This window comes from Porites lutea, chromosome 7 (genome assembly GCF_958299795.1).
Source record: "Porites lutea chromosome 7, jaPorLute2.1, whole genome shotgun sequence".
Classification (NCBI taxonomy): domain Eukaryota; kingdom Metazoa; phylum Cnidaria; class Anthozoa; order Scleractinia; family Poritidae; genus Porites; species Porites lutea.
Window position 1 is genome coordinate 29727805 of NC_133207.1, and position 20569 is coordinate 29748373.

General features: G+C 37.8%; 2 protein-coding genes across 2 annotated transcripts in view; both read left to right on the top strand.

Moving 5' to 3' along the window:
* Positions 1-20569, top strand: part of LOC140943093 (uncharacterized) — a 155732-nt gene that overhangs the window by 100776 nt on the left and 34387 nt on the right. The window lies entirely within an intron of this gene.
* On the top strand, positions 2013-18806 carry LOC140943347 (uncharacterized). Its single transcript, XM_073392428.1, has 5 exons — positions 2013-2276; positions 2526-2640; positions 2883-2925; positions 17057-17183; positions 18288-18806. The coding sequence occupies exons 1-5, from the start codon at positions 2013-2015 to the stop codon at positions 18804-18806; spliced, it is 1068 nt and encodes a 355-aa protein (XP_073248529.1).

Here is a 20569-nt window from a genome sequence, read left to right on the forward strand (position 1 = left end):
AGAGTACTAAAGCGACATAACAGACCAAGAAACTTTTAATATTACATAAAAAAACTGATGGTTTTTAGAACGGCTATCATTTTACAAAACACTGTTTTCGGCACTGTTTTTAGGACAGTTGACTTTCCTTATTTAGCAAGTTGTCATAAAAAGGTTCCCTTTTTATTGATGCAGCAAACATACTTAAATATTTAAGACTTTAAACTAAACATAACAGTGCTAATGATCGAAAAAACCCACGTGGTCTCTAAAAACTTACTGAACAGGAGTTCTTCCTGCTTGGCAAGTCGTCAAAAAGATACTGTTTATAAAGATTAATAAAGCATATTAATTTAATTTTAACTGTATTGGTCGAAAAACCCATTAAGCACTCCCTAGCGTTGAAATAACATTTTCAAGAACTTGTTTAAAGCTACAGGGAACCTGTCATTTTTTCGCTTTTCAAAAGGAATATAAAGAATTCGATGTAAATTCTTTTTGAAAGAAAAGCAATAGTTGTAATTAGATTTTTGGACGCACAGAAAACGATTTTGCGATGGCTGCTGATTGGCGCTTTTATTCAGACCGGTGACTTCATTGATGGTAGAACAAGGCATTTATGAAAAGACTAAACATGAAGTCTTTTCTGAAATTATAACTTTTCCTCCACCCCAAATCACCCTAAAAATAATTTTGCTGAGTCCGTCTCAGTTTTATGCTTTTTATGCTGTATGTCAACAGTTAACTAAAGAAAAATAAACTTCGAGACATTTTAATTAATATAAACTTATTAAAGAAGAAGTAGTTTGATATAAAGCCATATTAAATTGCGGTGCAGAAAACTGTAAAGATATTTTCTAACGCCAAAGAGGCTTGGAGCTTAAAAAAAGCATCAATTTTGGTAACGTCTCCTTTAAGGGGGCAATACCCAGGCGACGTTTTTTATGTCTTGTGTTTATAAGAATGGGTTATTTTTATCCAGAGCCTTAATCGTAGTAACCAATACGAAGGTTTCAAGACTTGTCATTTATTGGCCCTGCCACATTGAAGCGACGTATTAGACAAAGAAAGTCATGAATAACAAACATTTAATACTACATAAAAACTGATGGTTTTTTAGAACGGCTATCACTTTACAAAACACTGTTTTGGCAGTGTTTGTCAAGTTCATCCACTGACTTTACGACGTTTGCCAACGGTGAACAGTTCACCAATCTGAGATGTCCTCTTTATCCTTCTTCCAGCTCCTTCCCTTGTTTTCTGCGATACCCATCGCAGTCTTTGCTCAACTGAAAGGTTGGTTTTTCTTCGCTTTATTGATAGTCAAGTGAAATTTCATGGAAATAACCTTTTTTACTTTGTATAAGTTAGAGAAAAATCTATGAAGAGACCAGTTCAGGAAAGATGGAGGCAAACAAGTTTTTCTCATTATAGTATTTTGTCACTAACTAACATGGCTCTTTTTCGGTTTTGCTTGGTTAATTACTTTAAAAATCGCTGAAAATTGCGGCCGGCATGTTAGAGAAATGTATGACAGTCCCTAAAGTTGTGCTGGGGAAGGAGCTTAAACAACTAGGACAAAAACAAATATTAGTTTTGCGTTGTTTTAAACTCTATCGCGTTTATAAAGTTGAGTTTGTATCGCGATACTTTATTTCGTTTCGGTCAATTTGTTAAACGCTGATGTACCCCGTAAATTTTCCTGGAGTTTAATTCTTAAGGAGCAAGAGCCATAATGGTCCCAGTTATGGCACGACATTAACAGTCAAATAAATAACAGTAGTGGACTGCCAGAAAAGTCTCTAATTTCATGAAGATGATAATTCCCACTTTTCTTCTCCTGACCTCTAGGCTTTACTTTCAGCTAAGGTTTTTGAATTTCAGTTCACATAACGCGTTCAATTTTTAAAGCCATTCTTAAAGTCAGGAACTCCGTAAATTAAGAGATATCTTATATGAACGATCCATGCATTCTAAAAAGGTAAATTTCAAAACCATTCTTTCTTATTAATGATTCTTCAGAATTCACCACCATGTATCATCACAGCCTTCGTCAAGATGTCTTTATAAAGGAAGAGTACCATTATTTAAACGTTCCTAAAGTTGGAACATTCACAGTGTATGACAGCCTTGACTGCACCTTTGAATGCCTCGGCAATCCTTCCTGTTTGTCCTTCAACCTGGAAGCTTACAAAGGAGCAGATGGAAGGTTGCGGTGTGAGTTGTTATCCTCAGAAAAGTACAGCAATCCTGAGGAATATAAAAGAAACAAGAGTTTTCATCACTTTTCCATCAAGGTAGGGTAAAATCTTTGCATAAGATTTATTAAAGTAAGATATTTTTTGATATCCCAGTCTATGCGATTTTTAATAACCTGTCACGAACACGAATCGACGTAAAAGTGACTACTGCACGATAACAAGTCGGGGTTATTCAGTCGAATGTCACTTTCTCATTTTTTTCTTACTTCTGCAATCTTTAACGCAAAAGAAAATTACCTTAACTATATGGCATTTGACATCGACCTTTTTTTAAAATTATTTTAGACTCCATGTATGTCATCACCATGTCAGAACGGAGGCACCTGTGTAGCGAACTACAAATATCACTCGTTTGACTGCCGTTGCAAAGAAGGGTTTTATGGAGAATTTTGCGAAAAAGGTATAATTGATATTTAGACCGGGGTTCCTGTTCAAGTTAGGACAACCAAACTTAGCGGCTTTACCTAAAAGTTATCTAGGAAAATTTTAAAGGCGTTGTGACGTGTACGTCAGCATTGATGTTACCATGGCAACCGAGTTTTGACAGCCATGTTTTTCAAAATTTGTATTTTCTCTAAAAAATAGGTTTTATTTCTTTCTTTTACTGTTTGAATTATTACGTTATCTACTTCTTTTTTTCAGTTGCCAAGTCATGCCAAGACGTTTATAATGAGTCCACAGAAAAGTGAGTAAACCTATACCTTATTCTCTTTAATTTTCGCGGGTTCTTAAATTCGCGATTTTCGCGATTTTAAAAAATTCGCGAACTTAAAGACCCGCGAAAAATAACGACCGCGAACTTTGATCTCGCGAAATTTAATGGACATAGAAAATCATGTACTTGTGTTTTCATTTTAAAAATTTTAAAAATTGTCACATCACTAAAGGGTGGGAAAAGGCTGGCATCGCCCAACTATTAGATGAATCGTTTAGTCTTCCCCCTGAGGATCCATTTGAAGAGACTGAAGGTTCTGTTGAGATCTCCTAGAAAGGACATGTAACGATACTCTCGATAATCGATGACGACTCGGAAGAACAAGAGGAATACGGCTGCCGCTAAGGGACAGCATATTGGTTTTGTTTCAACTGTTGATTAACGTACAATTTTTGTAAAAAATAAAAAATAAAGTCACTTAATCGTCAATTTCGCGAAATTAAATTCCCTGCAAACACAATTTTTCTCCGCGATCGCGAAATTAAAGACTCGCGAAATGTGCCGAGAAAATTTTCGCGAAATTTAAGTCCCGCGAAAATAAAGAAGAATAAGGTACATAGTAATTTAATTGATGAGGATAGATCAGTTAAGGTCCTGGGGATCATTTGGAGTGCGTCAGTACGGTGTTTAAGAGCGGATGTCTGTAAATATCGACCAGAGGCAGGAAAAATAAAATTTGTGAAAAATCCCCCAAAACATTATGTAGACTCCCCTAGGTATTCTAGTAATGAAAATATAAATTTTAGTTTCATTGGATAAATATTTTGGCGATACGGCGAATGTCAAGTTCGGGCGATTGACGGCCTCCGCCAGACCGCTTTTTCGGGCCCCTAGACCGGGCTACGAAAAGACCACGATTTCAATCGAATTCAAATATCATTCAACCCAAAAAGCTTCTTGTCGTATTAAAAGGGGTTTAATACACATACTGAGTGGTCATGTTCTTGAATTCATCGCAACTGAAATATTTTATGGATTTTTAAATATTTACAAAATTTTAAGGCTTTTACGCGAGGAAAATATTGTCAAATTTCAAAGGCCTAAAATCACGTCCAGTACATGATTTCTAACAGAAAAAGACATTCCACGTTAAAAAGCAATCTCTAAGCTTTCAAAATATGCTTTCAAAACTCTGGGCAACATAGGAAATGAATTTTTGGGAACGCAAAATTCATAGAGCACTTGAGCGTAATTTGACCTTTCTGACTCGACAGTCAAGAGGTTCGGAGCGACACAAATGTCACAAATCAATCCTCCAACAAATGTTTCAGCCAATATACGTTTAATTTAGGCAATCTCAAGTCGCACAGTGATACATAGATGCTTCATAAACATTAGGTGGAAAGTTTCATGCCATTTTGTCAGCCGTAAAGAACTATTTCTCTGGACGTTGAACTCGCCTCGCTAATGCATACATGCCAACTCTCCCGAATTAACCGGGAGTATCCCGGATACGACAACAATCTCCCGGTCTCCCGTACGGGTCACCAAATCTCCCGGATAAAATCGAGTTATGGGCTTTTCTGTGCTTTAATTTGGAATTTATCCCATTTTCTCCCAAAATTCGAATTTTCTATGATTCAAAGTTCGGTTTCTGGGGTATTTTCGCACGTATTTCATCACTGACATAATCATAAAAGCTAATTGTGATGGTCTGTAACTCATGCAAGACTTCATATAAAGTCCTGAGCCGATGAGGGACTGGATCGAATTGTGCTTATGGGGGGGGGGGGCAGGGGGGGTTGATCGTTGATATTTGGGGGGCTAATGCCAAAGATATAGACTCCAGATTTTAGATTTCCAGAGGTTGCATGAGGTTGGCATCTCTACTAATGTAAACATGTGGGTGTGGGTCAAGTTCTTATCACGAAACAGCGAAGTTTTCAAAATCTACACCAACTATCTATCCTGTCTAGTATATAACCAGGTCTACAATTTGTTAGTTTGTACCTTGTGTCCTTGATTGACTTCATTCTCACAATGAAACTACAACGGAAGGAAATTCCCGCTCGCTCGACATGTCACGTGTCACGTGAAAGGGCCGTTCTAGACTTGATTGCGTTACGTAAACACGACTCAGCGATTATTTCTAAGCTGTGAAAAAAAAATCGATTTCTAACTTACATGTTGTAGATATGCCATTGAATGAACCGAAAATCTGAATTATTTTTTAATTATTTATTTATTTTTTTACCATGAAGTTTTACCAGACTTTTCGGATTCCCGACGAAACCAAAAAAATCTTAGGACCGAGTAACCCCGCAAATTTCCAAGCCCTAATTTCTCCAAGCCCTGAAATTTTTCCGTGAAGGATTAAGTGATATGGAACGTTAAAAAAAGAAAAGTAAATGTTTGTGGTTGGTTTATTCATCGTACCATCCGCTAAATTTTACTTTTTCTCATCTGACCGTCTGAACTGCGCGGCCAGCATTGTACGCGTGCGGTACTACACCAATCAGATTGTTTTGAATACCCTTTGAAATTCCTACTTAAATCAAGCTACCAAAAATGTCTATAGATATTTATATTTTCCAAAGTTTCCTATCCCCAAAGAAATCCGGTGATGAAAAATTTCAAAACAAAAAGGAAATCCCTTTATCACCTCGGTAACTTCAACTCTCCCCTCCCAGTCCAACCCCCGCCTGGGGCCGGGCCTAGGGTCAAACATTATTGTTTGCGTTGTTCTTTTTGGTTGTTAGTAGTGGTTCGACACTTCTCCCCCTTCCTCTGTTTGTCCTGGTTTCTGTCAGTTTGGAAAGATCCTAATGCGTTGTACAATTGTATTGCAATATGCTGTATAAGGCCAGTATAAAGCACATGTCAAGTAAGGGCGTCCTACCACGGTCTTAACTAGCGCTTGCGGCGTCGATATTCATAGATTTTTGGACCGTCATGTTTTACTAAGTTTACTCTAGTGCTGAAAATAAACGAGCAAACGGATTTTTCAAGGTTCTCTTACTCTTCTCGCATCTTTTGATTTCGCGACATCCTGTCCAAAAATCAAAGTTTGATGCATGCGCAGTAAGGGGATACTGTTCCTTTTGTGGGGGTGTGTTCGAGCAACTCGCTCGCTACACGACGAGGTACCAGGAATCTGATTTACATCTTGCTTTTATTCTTCTTAATCTTCTTACAACTTCTGCTTACTCTACTACTACTCTACTTCTCCTACTCTTCTCTACTAACTAGTTCAAGTATAGTAACGGTTTTAATAGCCAAAGCTGGACATGTTTGGGTTAGCTGACCGGAAGAGTTTCTATTGTATTTCTTATCGCTAACACTGCAACGGGTTTGCTATTGTCAGGGAATAGATTAGCTTACGCACAGCCGCAGCTGATAATTACCAAAGAACGAAGGTCAGCTCTAACACCACAAACACGACCACCTGTAACATTCCTAATATGGCAATAAGTAGATTCGCGAGCTAAGCATAACTTCAAGTACAAGTAAAAACAAAAGATCAAAACAGGAAAACAGTACGTGGACAAAAACAATACTTAATGAAACAAAAACTAAACTCAAAAGTTAAGATAGATCCGTCTTAAAAATAACTTTCAAAATACTTCACAACATTCCTCCCCCCTTAGAAAAAGCATCGTCCTCGATGCAAAAGGACGTAATACATATAAATGGGAAATAACTGCGTTAAATATCAAAACAAAACTATCACACTACACAATATTAATTAAAACAAGATCAACTGTTCAATGTCAATAGTTCAGTGTTCAATTCATTGTTCTTGAATCTTGACACTTGAAAACTTGAGCTAAATAAATTGATGAGAGTGTTCTTGTGAAGGACTTGACTAGAGAACCACTTGAAAACGTTGAGAATTAATTAACAGCATAAATCATCCTGTAGTAGCATACAAGACGGTTGTTACAAACGCCATTTCAACTTGAATGTAGCGGGTAACGCATACTTGGAAGACAAGGCTATCTTGTTTGTAAATGTTATGAAACACAGCTCCAAATGAAGCGAACTCATCTGATGAAGACACAAAGTACTAACCAGTGATAAGTATCAACAAGCACAGTTCTGCTTAACCGTAACAAAGAAGGGGTCAAACTCAACCAAACAGAGTAGCGCATGCCATGCGGAGTGATCAAAGTGTGTTTAGACTTCTTGGAGACAAACAATCGAGTAATGCTCAGATCCATTTCAGTAGTTCAAAAGCGACGAAAATTCACCGACAAGCCATCGAAGAACAACAGAAGAATCGGTGATTGAATATATGACGAAATACCAATGCAAGCAACTTTACAAAATAACTATTAAAAAGCGCGTAATATATCTAATTATCTAATTTCCGACGTCTAAGGTTATAATAACTATATTACACGAACACCTTAATCAAAATAGCCAGAGAAACAAAACACAATAGATCAAAAGATTTTAAAAGACATTAGATGCAATAATTTCATGTGTGCATAACTTGATACTGACTATTGAACAACTACTCAACTTGCTTAATGAAGAACTTAATAACTGTGTTTATAATAACATTTCAGACACTAATGGAAAACTGACTAATAACAGATGGTGAACTTCTGACTTCAAAAACTTATCAAATTCATGATATTGTAAACAACTCATACAAGATTATAGATAGACTAGAAAAACGGAGAGAAGGCGTTCATAAATTCATGGAAAAGAATAGCTTGTGGAATACCGAACTCAATTCATGGGTAAGAGAAAATCAAAGAAATATAAGCCAAGCAGCAAGGCAGAGTACAAAAACCAGAATTATTTTTGTGATTGAAGATAATTATCAATGAGACGTTTATCCAAAATATGGTGTTCCGGTTCCCACGTTGATTGGCTCCTAGGAAAGAAGAGCAACTTCACCAAGTACTCGACCTTTCCATTTCTCTTTCGATGTTTTAGAATTTTTTCTGCACTAAACACAGTTTCATTGTCGATAACAATTGCTTCCGGAGTTGATTCTTTTGCATTTTGAAGTTGATTCTTTGTCTTTTCGCGGTATAATTCCTTGTTTGACTCTTTCTGTTTTTGTGGCGTCTCAATACAAACTGGATTTAAGTCAGTGTCTTTAGGATTCGCTTCAGCAGAAATTGGCTCAAAACAATCTTTTGGAATATCAGATTCAATAATGTACGGCTCGGCAGGGTCACCAAAAGGCGGAGGGTCAATTGGTCTCAAATTAGGATCAACAAATGGCTTCATACGATTTGCGTGACACGAAAAAGCAACTTTTTTATTGGTGATCGTGCGCAACTTAAAATGAACCGGTGACAATTTCTCAACAATTCTGTATGGACCCAACCAATTATGCATTAACTTTTTGGATAACCCTTTTCTAGTTCTCGGGGTATAAACCCAAACACGTTGTCCAACTTCAAAAACAGGTTCTTTTGTCTTTTGATCATAATAATCCTTCATTTTTTGTTGTGCATGCTGTAAATTTTCTCTCGCTAAATTCTGAGCCAATTCGACTTTTTCGACAACACATTTTCGGTAGTCAAGGACCGAAGTACTCAAATCATCAGCCGCAGGAGGCAAATACTTAACGTCAATTGGCAAGCGTGGCTCTCGCCCATAAAGAACGTAAAAAGGAGAATCCCCAATTGCATTTAAAACAGAAGTCCTATGCGCAAACAAAATAAGCGGTATGAACTCGTCCCAATCTTTCTGGTTTTTGGAAACGTACATTGACAAAGACTGACACAAGGTAGAATTAAACCTTTCTACAAGACCATCGGTCTGTGGGTGATAACTAGAAGTATTGACCTTTTGAATTTGAAATATTTTACAAACTTCTGCAATGACCTTAGATAAAAAGTTAGTTCCCCTGTCAGAGAGCAACACACGTGGAGCCCCATGTCTAGAAATAATTTCATCGATCAAAAGACGTGCAATAACAGTTGCTTCGACACTAGGTACTGGGAAAGCTTCAACCCAACGAGTTAAACAATCACTAAAAACTACAATATACCTACTGCCTTTGCTAGAAGGTGGAAAAGGACCTAAAACATCAACAGCCACTCTGTCAAATGCACCCTCGACAGGAATCGGAAGTAAAGGTGCCTTTTTCGAATTTCGTGGAGACTTCCTCATTGAACACTCAACGCAAGACTTAACCCAATGTTCTACATCTTTAAACATACCTTTCCACCAGTATCTTTGCTTAAGCTTACTAAAAGTTTTGTTCAAGCCAAAATGAGCACCAGCAATATGATCATGTACATTAGAGAGAATTTCACAACGTAATGCAGCTGGGACAACAAGCTGAGAAAAAGATTCACGAGCATTACGCCTTCGATTAAAATCAATGTGGTAAAGCAAACCATCTTGACCAATATAAAAATTATCGCTTGAGAGTAAAATTTCGCGTGCATCTTTATCGTTAGTAGGTAGGATATCATTCTCTAGAAAATCAATCATCACAGCTATTTCAGGATCTCTTCTTTGCATTTCTTGAGTGTGAGGCGTTTGAGGTTCTTCTTTCTTAAGGGAACTCATTTCACAAGAATCATATGGACGTCTAGGCAAACAGTCAGCATTACCATGGTTTCTACCAGGGCGATGAACAATATTAAAGTCATATTGTTGCAAAAGTAAGGCCCATCTAGCAAGACGACCAGAAGCATCTTTAACATTCATTAACCAACGAAGAGAACTATGATCAGTAACAACAGTAAACTTATGATTGTGTAAATAAGGCTGGAATTTCTTAATACCCTCAACTAATGCGAGAGCTTCTCTTTCTGTGGTACTATAATTTTGCTCTGCCTGATTCAAACCACGACCATTGTAAGAAACGACTACTTCTTTTCCATTTTGAATTTGTGCCAAGGTAAAACCAATACCAGTGGAGCTAGCATCAACAAATAGCAAAAATGGTTCCCGAAAATTAGGATACGCCAAAATGGGTGCAGAAACTAAGGCACGCTTAAGCTTGTCAAAAGCCTCAGCACAAGCTACAGTCCAAACAAAAGGAACGTTCTTCTTTGTCAAAGCATTCAAAGGGTTGGCAATATGTGAAAAACCTCTTACAAAACGTCTGTAATAATTAGCAAGGCCTAAGAAACTTCTCAATTCCCTCAGATTTGTGGGGGTGGGGTATTCCTGAACCACCCTTACTTTATCTGGGTTGGGACTAATGCCTTCTGGCGTAACTACGTGACCAAGATACTCTACACTTTGTTTAACGAAACTGCATTTCTTTGGATTCAACTTAACATTGGCTTCACGCAACCTTCTAAAAACTTCTTCCAAATGGACTAAATGCTCATCTACAGACTTAGAGAAAATAATTATATCATCGATGTAAATTAAAGCAAAACGGTATTCTAAGCCTCTCAAAATATGACCCATAAGTCTTTGAAAACTGGCTCCTGAATTCACTAATCCAAACGGCATTGTCAGAAATTCATAAAGGCCATTGTGCGTAGAAAAGGCTGTCTTCTGTTGCGATTCCTTCTGCATTTGTATTTGCCAAAAACCACTTTTTAGATCCAACACGGAAAACACGCTTGCACCAGCTAAAGAATCTAGCGCATCAGCAACTAAAGGCATTGGAAAGCTATCTACTTTAGTGACTTTATTAACTTTACCAAAATCAACACAAAATATAAATGACCCATCCTTCTTTTTTACCAAAACAACTGGAGAGCTCCAAGGAGAGACAGACTCTTGAATTATTCCTTTTTCAAGCATTTCGTCCACTTGACGGTCAATCTCTTTCTTAACATCAGGAGATACTCTATACGGCCTTTGCTTAATAGGCATAGCATCACCGGTATCAATGACATGCTGTACAAGGGATGTTCTACCCAACTGATCCCCAGGAAAAGCAAAAACATTACGATATTTATTAAACAAATTCTTAAACTTTACTTTCTCCTTGTCATTCAAAATACTATTCGACAAATCAGGAAACTCTAAATAATCTTTTGGCTGTTGCTGAACATCTGAAGAATTATGTTGAGCATCCGAAGAAATGGAGTTTTTGCCAATCTCAAATGTTGCTAAATCATTATCAACACGCTCAAAATCTGCCAATTTAGTCCTACGAAAAATCTTAACTGGTTGAGCGGAGGGGTTTACCATCCTAACAGGAAAAGTTGCATCATTAGAAACCTTTACGAGCTCTCACGCTCCAAAAACTGAGTAATGGTGAGGTAAATCAGACTTAGGCGTGACCAATCCATAAATTTCACTGGCACTGGTGTTTACACCTTTCGGCACTGAACTTAATCTACCAATAACAACGACTTCTGATTGAGCGGGAATAGTAAAAGAATTATCAGCATGCACTGACAAAATATAATTATCAAAAACTTCAGCATCCAAATCATCACCAAAACAATCGGCAAAGGGGAGGGGATCCTCAGGGTGGGAAAATTCAATGATGTTCTCCATAAAATCAATTCTCGAACAATATTTTTGAAGAAAATCTCTGCCCAAAACAACGTCATGAGTTAAATCTTTGATAACATAGGCTTCAAAAGGAAAAACATCAGACTTAATAACAAAATTGAGCCATACTTTACCAAGAACGTTAAGAGGAGAACCACTTACAGTAGTTACACAACTGGTCGACGAGGAATCTAAACAACAATTTTTGTGACTAAGATACTTGTCCCAAACTTGCGAACTAATTGCTGTTACAGCTGCTCCTGTGTCAAGGAGTGCATGATAACCATTTCCTTCTATTGTTACACTTACATTAAAATTGTCCCTCTGGAAAGGATGAATAGAATCAATTTTACTGGATGTGGCAGGCAAAGAAACCCTGTCAGTCACGTCAGTCACATTTTCCCTTGTCTCTGGGCTACTTGCGAAAGATAAGCCACGACAATCACTACAAACATTATTTTTAGCCCCAACGATATTTACTTCCAAATTTTCATTTTTAGACTCAGGCGCCAACTTTTCATCTTTTTTAATTTCTTCTATACTGACTTCTCGAGATAAATTTTCACTTGAAGACTTCTCGTAAATGACTTCACTTTTAGGGGAAAACATAGGTACTTTTGGCGAGTGAACATTTTCGTTTTCATTTGGCGATGACCCGGCGATTACACCATCAAATTTTGTTATGACCTGAGAAAGACATTTAATAACTCCAAACAAAATATTTTCATTAGGGACATCTTGAGGTTGACAATCTTGAGAACACTCATGTTGACATGTGACGGAAACTTGAGGTTTAAACATTTTAGACTTTGGTGTAACAACAGGCTCACAGGGATTAGACATAACATGGCTTAACTCTTGAACATTCTTTTTAGTAACATTCTCGGCCGAATTTCCAGAGTTACTGAAAGCACATTTATCAGAACTAGATCCGACGGAAGAATGGTTATTACTTGTAGAATTTTCAAGCGCCCCCATCACGGGTTCACTACCACACACGATAGGGGCGCCAGCCAGTTTAACTGAGCGCCCATTTTTCCCTGGTGAAAAGCATTCTTCATATTGTTTTTCCGATACAGGCCACTAAAGTTGGGTTTCGAACTTCCATGACTACCCAATTTAGGATTCTTTCTGAAAATGCTGCCCCCATAACGAAAACGATTAAGTTTGCCCGATCGAAATTTACGATTAATACGACGATTTCCATTATTTTGGAAGTCTGTGCTCCAGACATTAAATTCGTCCCTGACAGATTGTTTGATTTCCTCTTCTGAGGGGTTAGACTGTAATTCTTTAAAATTCTCGACTTCTTGACCATTATTCGATTTACGGCTAAGAGTTACCAACTCTTTTAGTTTTGCAATGTTCAATGCAGACTCTAAATCAGGCGGTTGATGTAAAATAACATGTTCACGCATTTCAGGCCTTAAACCACGTACAAAACAATAAAGCCATTCACTTTTAGGTAAATTTAGACGAGAGCAGAATGAAAGAATATCGTAATAATAATCGGCAACAGTCTCCCCTAACAACTGACGACGTTCTTCTAATTTTTGCCTCAACTGCCATAGAGTTACTTTCGATTCAAAATGAGAAATTAATTTTTGTGACAAAACTTGAAACGACTCATTTTCATCGGCTTCTGTTAAAGTTTTAAACCATACGCTAGCGTGTTTTTTTAGAAAAAGGGGAAGACCAAGCGCTAATTTTTCTTCGTCCCAACCATTTAACAAACCGGCGTGTCTATAATTGACAAGAAACTCACGAACATCTTCTCTCTCGTCGCCATAAAATAGTGGAAACTCAACAACGGGCCTATTCATTACTTAAAAACGAAACTGTGGCATTATTTTGTTTTAAATATAACTCTTATTCTACATATGACTAAACTTGGAAAAGAGTTCTTAGTTGCTTGCAATGGTAAAGTTCTTAGCACTCACAGATGTCCAGGGGCTGATCTTGTACTCTTCACCAAAATAACGAGTTCGCCACCAAAATATCAGCTTCTTCACCAAAATATCGAGTTCTCCACCAAAATAACGGGTTCTCCACCAAAATATGTGGGGGTGTGTTCGAGCAACTCGCTCGCTACACGACGAGGTACCAGGAATCTGATTTACATCTTGCTTTTATTCTTCTTAATCTTCTTACAACTTCTGCTTACTCTACTACTACTCTACTTCTCCTACTCTTCTCTACTAACTAGTTCAAGTATAGTAACGGTTTTAATAGCCAAAGCTGGACATGTTTGGGTTAGCTGACCGGAAGAGTTTCTATTGTATTTCTTATCGCTAACACTGCAACGGGTTTGCTATTGTCAGGGAATAGATTAGCTTACGCACAGCCGCAGCTGATAATTACCAAAGAACGAAGGTCAGCTCTAACACCACAAACACGACCACCTGTAACATTCCTAATATGGCAATAAGTAGATTCGCGAGCTAAGCATAACTTCAAGTACAAGTAAAAACAAAAGATCAAAACAGGAAAACAGTACGTGGACAAAAACAATACTTAATGAAACAAAAACTAAACTCAAAAGTTAAGATAGATCCGTCTTAAAAATAACTTTCAAAATACTTCACAACACTTTAAAGAGATAGCGCCGCATACTAGTATGCAGATGGTGCGTTCAAATAAAAATAATATAATATATAGTAATAATATGAAGACTAATCGTAAGGAACTTATAAGAAGATTGTTATCTGGGCTTACAGATAGTGAGCTCGAGAATTTAGTACGAGTGAGGGAAGAAGCCCACCCTATTTCTGTTAGAAGGACTCCAATTCCAAAGCCAAGAAGGAATGTACAACAATTAATCCGATATTTTGAGAATAATCCCATCCCACCATATAGACCGATTCCGGCTCCCAGATCAAAGAAACAGCAGCCAATAGCAGTACCACGGACAAAAATTGGTGAACAACGGATGGCTCTTAAGGGCTTCACTAAATCATATGAGATCGGTTTGAAGACTGATAGAGATGCTTTGGTGCAGCTTCAAAATACGAGACTAGCAATTAGTAGATTATTTAACACTACACTTAATAATACAAAAGGTTTCAAATTTGTGGAGACGTTAAAAGTAACATTTGTGAAGAGAAAGGATGATGATAATATTTATAAGCCAGCTTATTTCAACAGTAAAGCGCAAATAGTAATTAATCCTAATGATTTTTTATCAAGCTTGCAATTATCACAGCAACAAATATTAAACGGTATTGATGTTTGGTTGTCTGAGGGCAGTGGTTGGACTGTTAGTAGTATTAATGAACATTATATAAATACAGTAGTGTATGAGCCGCTGAGAGGTAATTCCTATATTCCTCTACCGGTAAAATTACAGAATTCTGCTAAGGGGCTAATTAATCTTCAAAATAAGCATAATGAATGCTTTCGCTGGTGTCATATACGATATTTAAATCCGCAAGAAAAGGATCCCCAGCGGATCAAAAAGATTGACAGAAAAATGGTCCAGGAATCAAATTACCAAGGAGTGGAATTCCCTGTCGCTGCTAAACATTATGGTAAAATAGAAGAGCAAAATAGCATTAATATTAATGTGTTTGGTTATGAGAATGAGCAATTTTATCCAATTCATGTCTCAAAGCATAAAAACGAGAAAGTATTGAACCTGCTGTTGATTACACAGGGCATAGTTAATTGAGTGGAATGGTTATGAAACCCGTCAGACTCCTTTGTTATATGTTTTTGTGGACCTGAAAGTGCACAACGTTCAAAAGAATTCCTATCATTTTGATTGTATTGACCAATAAAAACGTTGCATTAATTTATTCCGTAACAATTTGCCAACAGGAAACAAAGGATTGTGCACTTTCAGGGTGCTTTCAACATAAACTGCAGCACTGTTGTTTTTATCATTGATATTTGCCGCTTTTCATAACCAGTCTCCTCTAATAACTATGCACAGGGCGAGAAGAAACATTATGTTTTTATTAAGGATTTTAATAAGATGATGTACAATAAGACTGAACACCAACACCGTAAACATTTTTGTATGTTTTATCTCCAGTGTTTTGATTCACCCTCTCCAGAGGGTGAATCAATTATTATCTGGGGGTCAGATGAGAAGATTTATGTAATCTATTATTATATGAAATCATTTAGAGATCCAAACTATGTTGAACGATATGAAGATGTCATTTTTGACCTAGAAACAGCACTAAATACAACTGTCGCCAATAATGCTTATCAGAAGAAAGATGGCTATAGGTTTGTTTTTGATAACAGCGGAGAGGTTACACCATTTGACTGGTATAATGCTCGCATCAGTCTTGATTTTAAAGTAGTCTAGCTGGCTAATGGAGGTAACATTGCAGTAGCATATCATAATGGTATTGTAAACGGGTCGTACTCACTGCTGAAACATTTTGATATTAAGCTCAATGGTACGAAAGTGTATGATTGCCAGTGTTCATAAGTAAACCTGGTTGATATGGAAAACGAACACTTTTCTGTGTCCCAAATCATAAACTGTCATATAATAATTATCCGTAACTCTCCCGCGAGGTCCTCAATAAAGTTTTATACAAGGAAGCTCAGCTAACTATTTGCAGAAAAGGTACTCCTTTAGTATACCATTCCATCTCTTATGGTTGAGGGTTCGAGTGGCTTGTTGCAGGCATTTTATCCCCAGGGGGTACTCAACAAATTTTTACGGGGAAGCCCTGCCCCGGGGTCCATGTCCTTACCTTTCCACACACCATGTTTGACAGAAAAGGTACTCCTTTCGTATACCATTCCATCCCTTTTGGCGGTTGAGGGGTGGAGTGGCTTGTTACAGGCATTTTAAAATGAGTTCACCATACAAGGGTCAATGGGAAGAAAGACTGCCTTATCAAAATCAAACTTGCGCGCTATTTTGCAGTTTTTTTTTTTAAGTAACAAAATCTTATTAACTTATTATTATTAAATCTTATTATCTTATTATTTGAACAGGGTTCATTGTATGCAATTAGTACGTGATTGTGACAAGGAAATAGGCATTGGCAGCTATAGGTAGCCAGTGGTTACCAGTTTCCATAAAGCGAGGTTGACGACATGAGATGTTAAGACTTGGGAACACAGAAAAGTGTCCATTCTCCGTATTAACCGTAATTGACCTTATTAAACGGGTTGGAGAAAGTACGTGAGCATCAATAAACATGCAAAACTGACTACTGAATATTTGTGTAACATGTTCTGAGCAGTTTTCAAAAACAACCAATCCAAGTCATACAGGTAGCTCGCGGGTAAAATAGGGGTCCTTTAACGTCAGATGGGAAAAACATCATGCGCACCATTTTCGCGGTTTTTCGGTCTCCCCTTTGCCCTTTTTTCTGAACTTCTGCTAGGCTGTTTAGCCATCTTCGATGTCCGAATTTAATTCCCACAAAACACTTTATTCAAATACACTTTATTAAAATTAGTTGAAGAACAGAACAGCTTGGTATCATAAAGCAAAATAAATATCAACCTGTGCTGGAGGTGAAATTATATCAGTCCAAAGTACATTAATCGTGTAGTAACTCCCAGTAACATGATGGGGAACTTGAGAAATTTAGATTTAACTGAGACTGTTTTGAATTCCATTGATTCATTTATTTTTGAAAAAGAAAAAACGAACCTTTTTTTTTTACAACCAGTTAAGGTACATTCCATTTTTTCTCTCCGACAGTTAGGAGCTGGAAAAACTAAAATGAGATTTCATTTTGTACAGGTTGAACGTGACTCAGTTGGTCACTCTCCTCCTTGACTCCAAACTAGTTTCAGTTCTCTGTCACTTTGGAAATTTTGGATGCGGAGATGGAGGATGGACACCGGTCATGAAAATGGACGGCAACAAGGTAAGACATTTGAGTACGTTTTCCCTTAGTTTGGCGAAAAAAATGTGTTATTAATAATCAATTAAATACAGGTTTGCTTCTGTTAGCCGTAATTTTCAATTATCCTAGCCTGCGAATACAGCCGTTTCTCCTTGCTCCTCGTCGCTAGGGACGTTTCATCAGGAAGAACTTCTGCACCTCGGTGACTGAAATTTCATACTAATGACGTCAAATTGCAAAATTTTCTAGGGGAGCATAACCCCAGTACTCCAGATTTGAAGCGCCTTCGGCGCTCTAACTTTTCTTCTCGCGCGTACATGCTAAGTCCCTGGATCTGAAAGATTTGAGTATTAAGAACACCTTGTGTTGTTTATTACGCTTTTCAATTCATGAATAATGTGTGAGTTTAATTCTAGTAAGTCAGTCCGTGTTCTAACGAATGACTGTAAAATATAAAACCCCACTTGCACGTAGATTCAAAGTTCTCTAGCATGAAATTTGAATGTTGCCAACTCGGAAACAGAGTAACTAGTGTATAAAAAATCACAACCAAAGTGATGCGATCAATCAAAACTGAATTAAGTTTTCAGCCGCTTCTATTCGAGCCCATATTTTAGTTCCTTACAGTAATCATTAACGAGCAACATGAGCATGTTTTGCGTAAAAGTTGCTGCCACTAGGCTAAGGTCGAAATAAAACACAAGGATGCAACTGGCCGGTAAACTCGTCTGTTCAGCACTTACCTCAAACTACCACCACTGCGTCGTATGTTTCGTCCTGACTACTGTAGCTCGTACCAACCCCTTGGGTTGAAATTGCTCCTTACTTCGGTGGCGCCGAAAATTCAAAGGTTATCGGAAAGAAGTTACCGGAAATGTTGAAATTTCCCGCGCGTGAAAGCTGTTGTTTCACGTTGATCGTTTTGCCCTTACAAGGCAAGAAACGATCAAAAAGGAGGCGAGGACGTTGCAGATGTTCTTTTCATTGTAATGGATCTTTCATTGCAAAATCTTTTTTTCTTCTTCTCCGGTAAGGATGTTGTCTATAGAAGAAAAACGAAACCTTTGATTTTAACTTTTCTTTTTAAATGACATTTTTTCTATTTCTTCCTTCTTTTTACCATAGCAAACATTTCATTACAAAAAAGCCGTTTGGAGCAACAAAGAAACCTTCAACCTTGACGGAGGGAAGACTGGGTTTGACTCACGAGAGACTAAACTGCCCTCCTACTGGAACACATCCTTCTCCAAGATCTGCCTCGGCATAAAGATCGACCAAAAGATCAGGTTTATTGTCATCAACAAGCAGGCGAACTCCTTGTTCTCTCTGATCGCTGATGGGCAATACCGCAACACCTCACTGGGTCGTGACACGTGGAAGTCACTGATTGGTTCTAAGGCATCCTTGCAGCACAACTGTAACAAGGAAGGGTTCAATGCTGTTGGTACTGGTCGTTTCGCTTCCAAAGCAAGAATCGGTATTATTAGTAACGACGAAGACGCATGCACCTCTTGTGACTCTAGAATTGGATTTGGTACTGGAGGACATCCTGATGATAGAAATTCATGTGGAAACGAGGTTACAGGCGCTCCAGATAATGGCGACCAGCATATTAAGGCAATGGGGTATATTTTGGTGCTGTGAGAAGAAACTTATCTGGGTTTATTAACCTTGGTGCCAAACGAAAGCTAGGTTAACTAAACTCTAGATCCTGTTCGTTTATGTGGATAAACAATATACTATTTCTAGATTGAATTACACTTAACCATAATACATTAGAAATGAAAGACACAGTGAGAAACTAAGATTAAAATCATTGGCTAAGTCAGCCTCCATTGCTCCTTATAGTTTGCTGCCCGCAAATAATATTTGAAGACTGATGTTTGATGTGTACGGCGACGGCAACGAGAACTTATTGTCAACAACGAGACTACGATCACCCGACGGACGATCATGCTCAATCCACTTTTCAAATCCATTTTGAAATGACTCCTGGGTTCAAACGGAGGCTTGATTGCCAGTCGTTGTTTGGGAATGAGCCAAAGCTCATCCTCTGGACACATATTAATTAAAACTGTATAGCTTTATTTGGTCTTCATCATTTCCCGGGATTCTCCTTTTTAATGTTTTTCTGTCAGTAATAATGACTTAAAAAATATAGATATAATGGTTAAGTGAAAGCATCATGTCTCAAAAGCAACACTTATTAGTTTGTATTATTCCCTTATATTGTAAGGAGAGATTTTCCATGAATTCTTTATTTGCCTCGAATTTCATGTATAGCTATCAAATATTCGCTTTGATGTTTTTTCTAGTAATTCATACTACTGAATTTGCATAAAGAGGTTTTAGCTCCACAAAAAGGCTCGTGCCATTTTTTTGTCCTTTGTTCCATTTGCTTTGTGTTCGCAAGGTAATAATTCTAGAAAAAGCCAACAGTGTTTACAGCTGTCAAAACTATTTGCCACTGACTCTTTTCAACCGGATACGTTTAACTTCAATTGTTGACTTTTAGAAAAAATCATTAGTTTTCAGACAAGAGACTATAAAGGGGACAGAGAGGGCATCCCCCATATACACCCTATTCCATAGGTAATTCGTCTCGAGTTATTTTTAGAATCGGGATAAAGTTACCTCGCGCGAGGTGTGGATGTTGTGTTGAGGTTTCGCATGACCAAACGCCGTGCAAAACATGTCGGGCGAGAGGCAATGAAAGCGTAAAAAGATCGAGAGCATTCCTGAATATTGAAGCGAAATGAGTCGGCGCTCACCTGGGAAAAAGGAATCGCTGGACTCTTTGACAACCCGTGAAATCAGTTTAACTCGAAGTTGTCGTAACCTCAGTGCTTTAATAAAATGAGAAATTTCGCCGGTCTATTGAAACCGGTCGTTTGTACAATTTAGGGAGTTTAAGATCCAACGACGCGGACGACAACTAGAACGTCAAAAAAACAATAGGTTTAATTAGCAAAACAACAACTTTGCACGTGCAACACACTTTTTTGTTCACTTCTTTCCCGTTTTTGCACGACTACGACGTGAAAATGCCTAATTTCGCGTTTTATGGAGGACGTAAATAAGCAACGACGAAATTTTATTTCTGTTCCTGAGCTTGAATATGGTCCTTAGAAATTCAGCTTTAGAAAGGTTCGCCTACAATTGACAAAGTAAGTGGGTAGGAATAATCGCTATAAAGACTGAAAAAAATAAACATCAAACCAGAAATTGCTCTCTTCAAACTGTAAATTATAAATGATCCTGAGAGAATATTCAGTGTGTTAAGGATTTCCCTGCTCTACTGGAATAGCAAAATCGCTCTCCGCGTCTTCCCCCATTTTGTTCTGCGTCATTTCGTGAAGGACGCGTGGCTCTCAGCGTGGGTCATCCACGCAGAACACATTCGCGCT

Bases quoted from the DNA above. Each gene is read 5' to 3' on its own strand.
- LOC140943347 (XM_073392428.1), top strand. From the start codon at position 2,013: ATGTATCATCACAGCCTTCGTCAAGATGTCTTTATAAAGGAAGAGTAC. The intron at 2,277-2,525 runs GTAGGGTAAAAT...AAATTATTTTAG, and splicing joins TTCATCACTTTTCCATCAAG to ACTCCATGTATGTCATCACC. The intron at 2,926-17,056 runs GTGAGTAAACCT...CATTTTGTACAG, and splicing joins TATAATGAGTCCACAGAAAA to GTTGAACGTGACTCAGTTGG.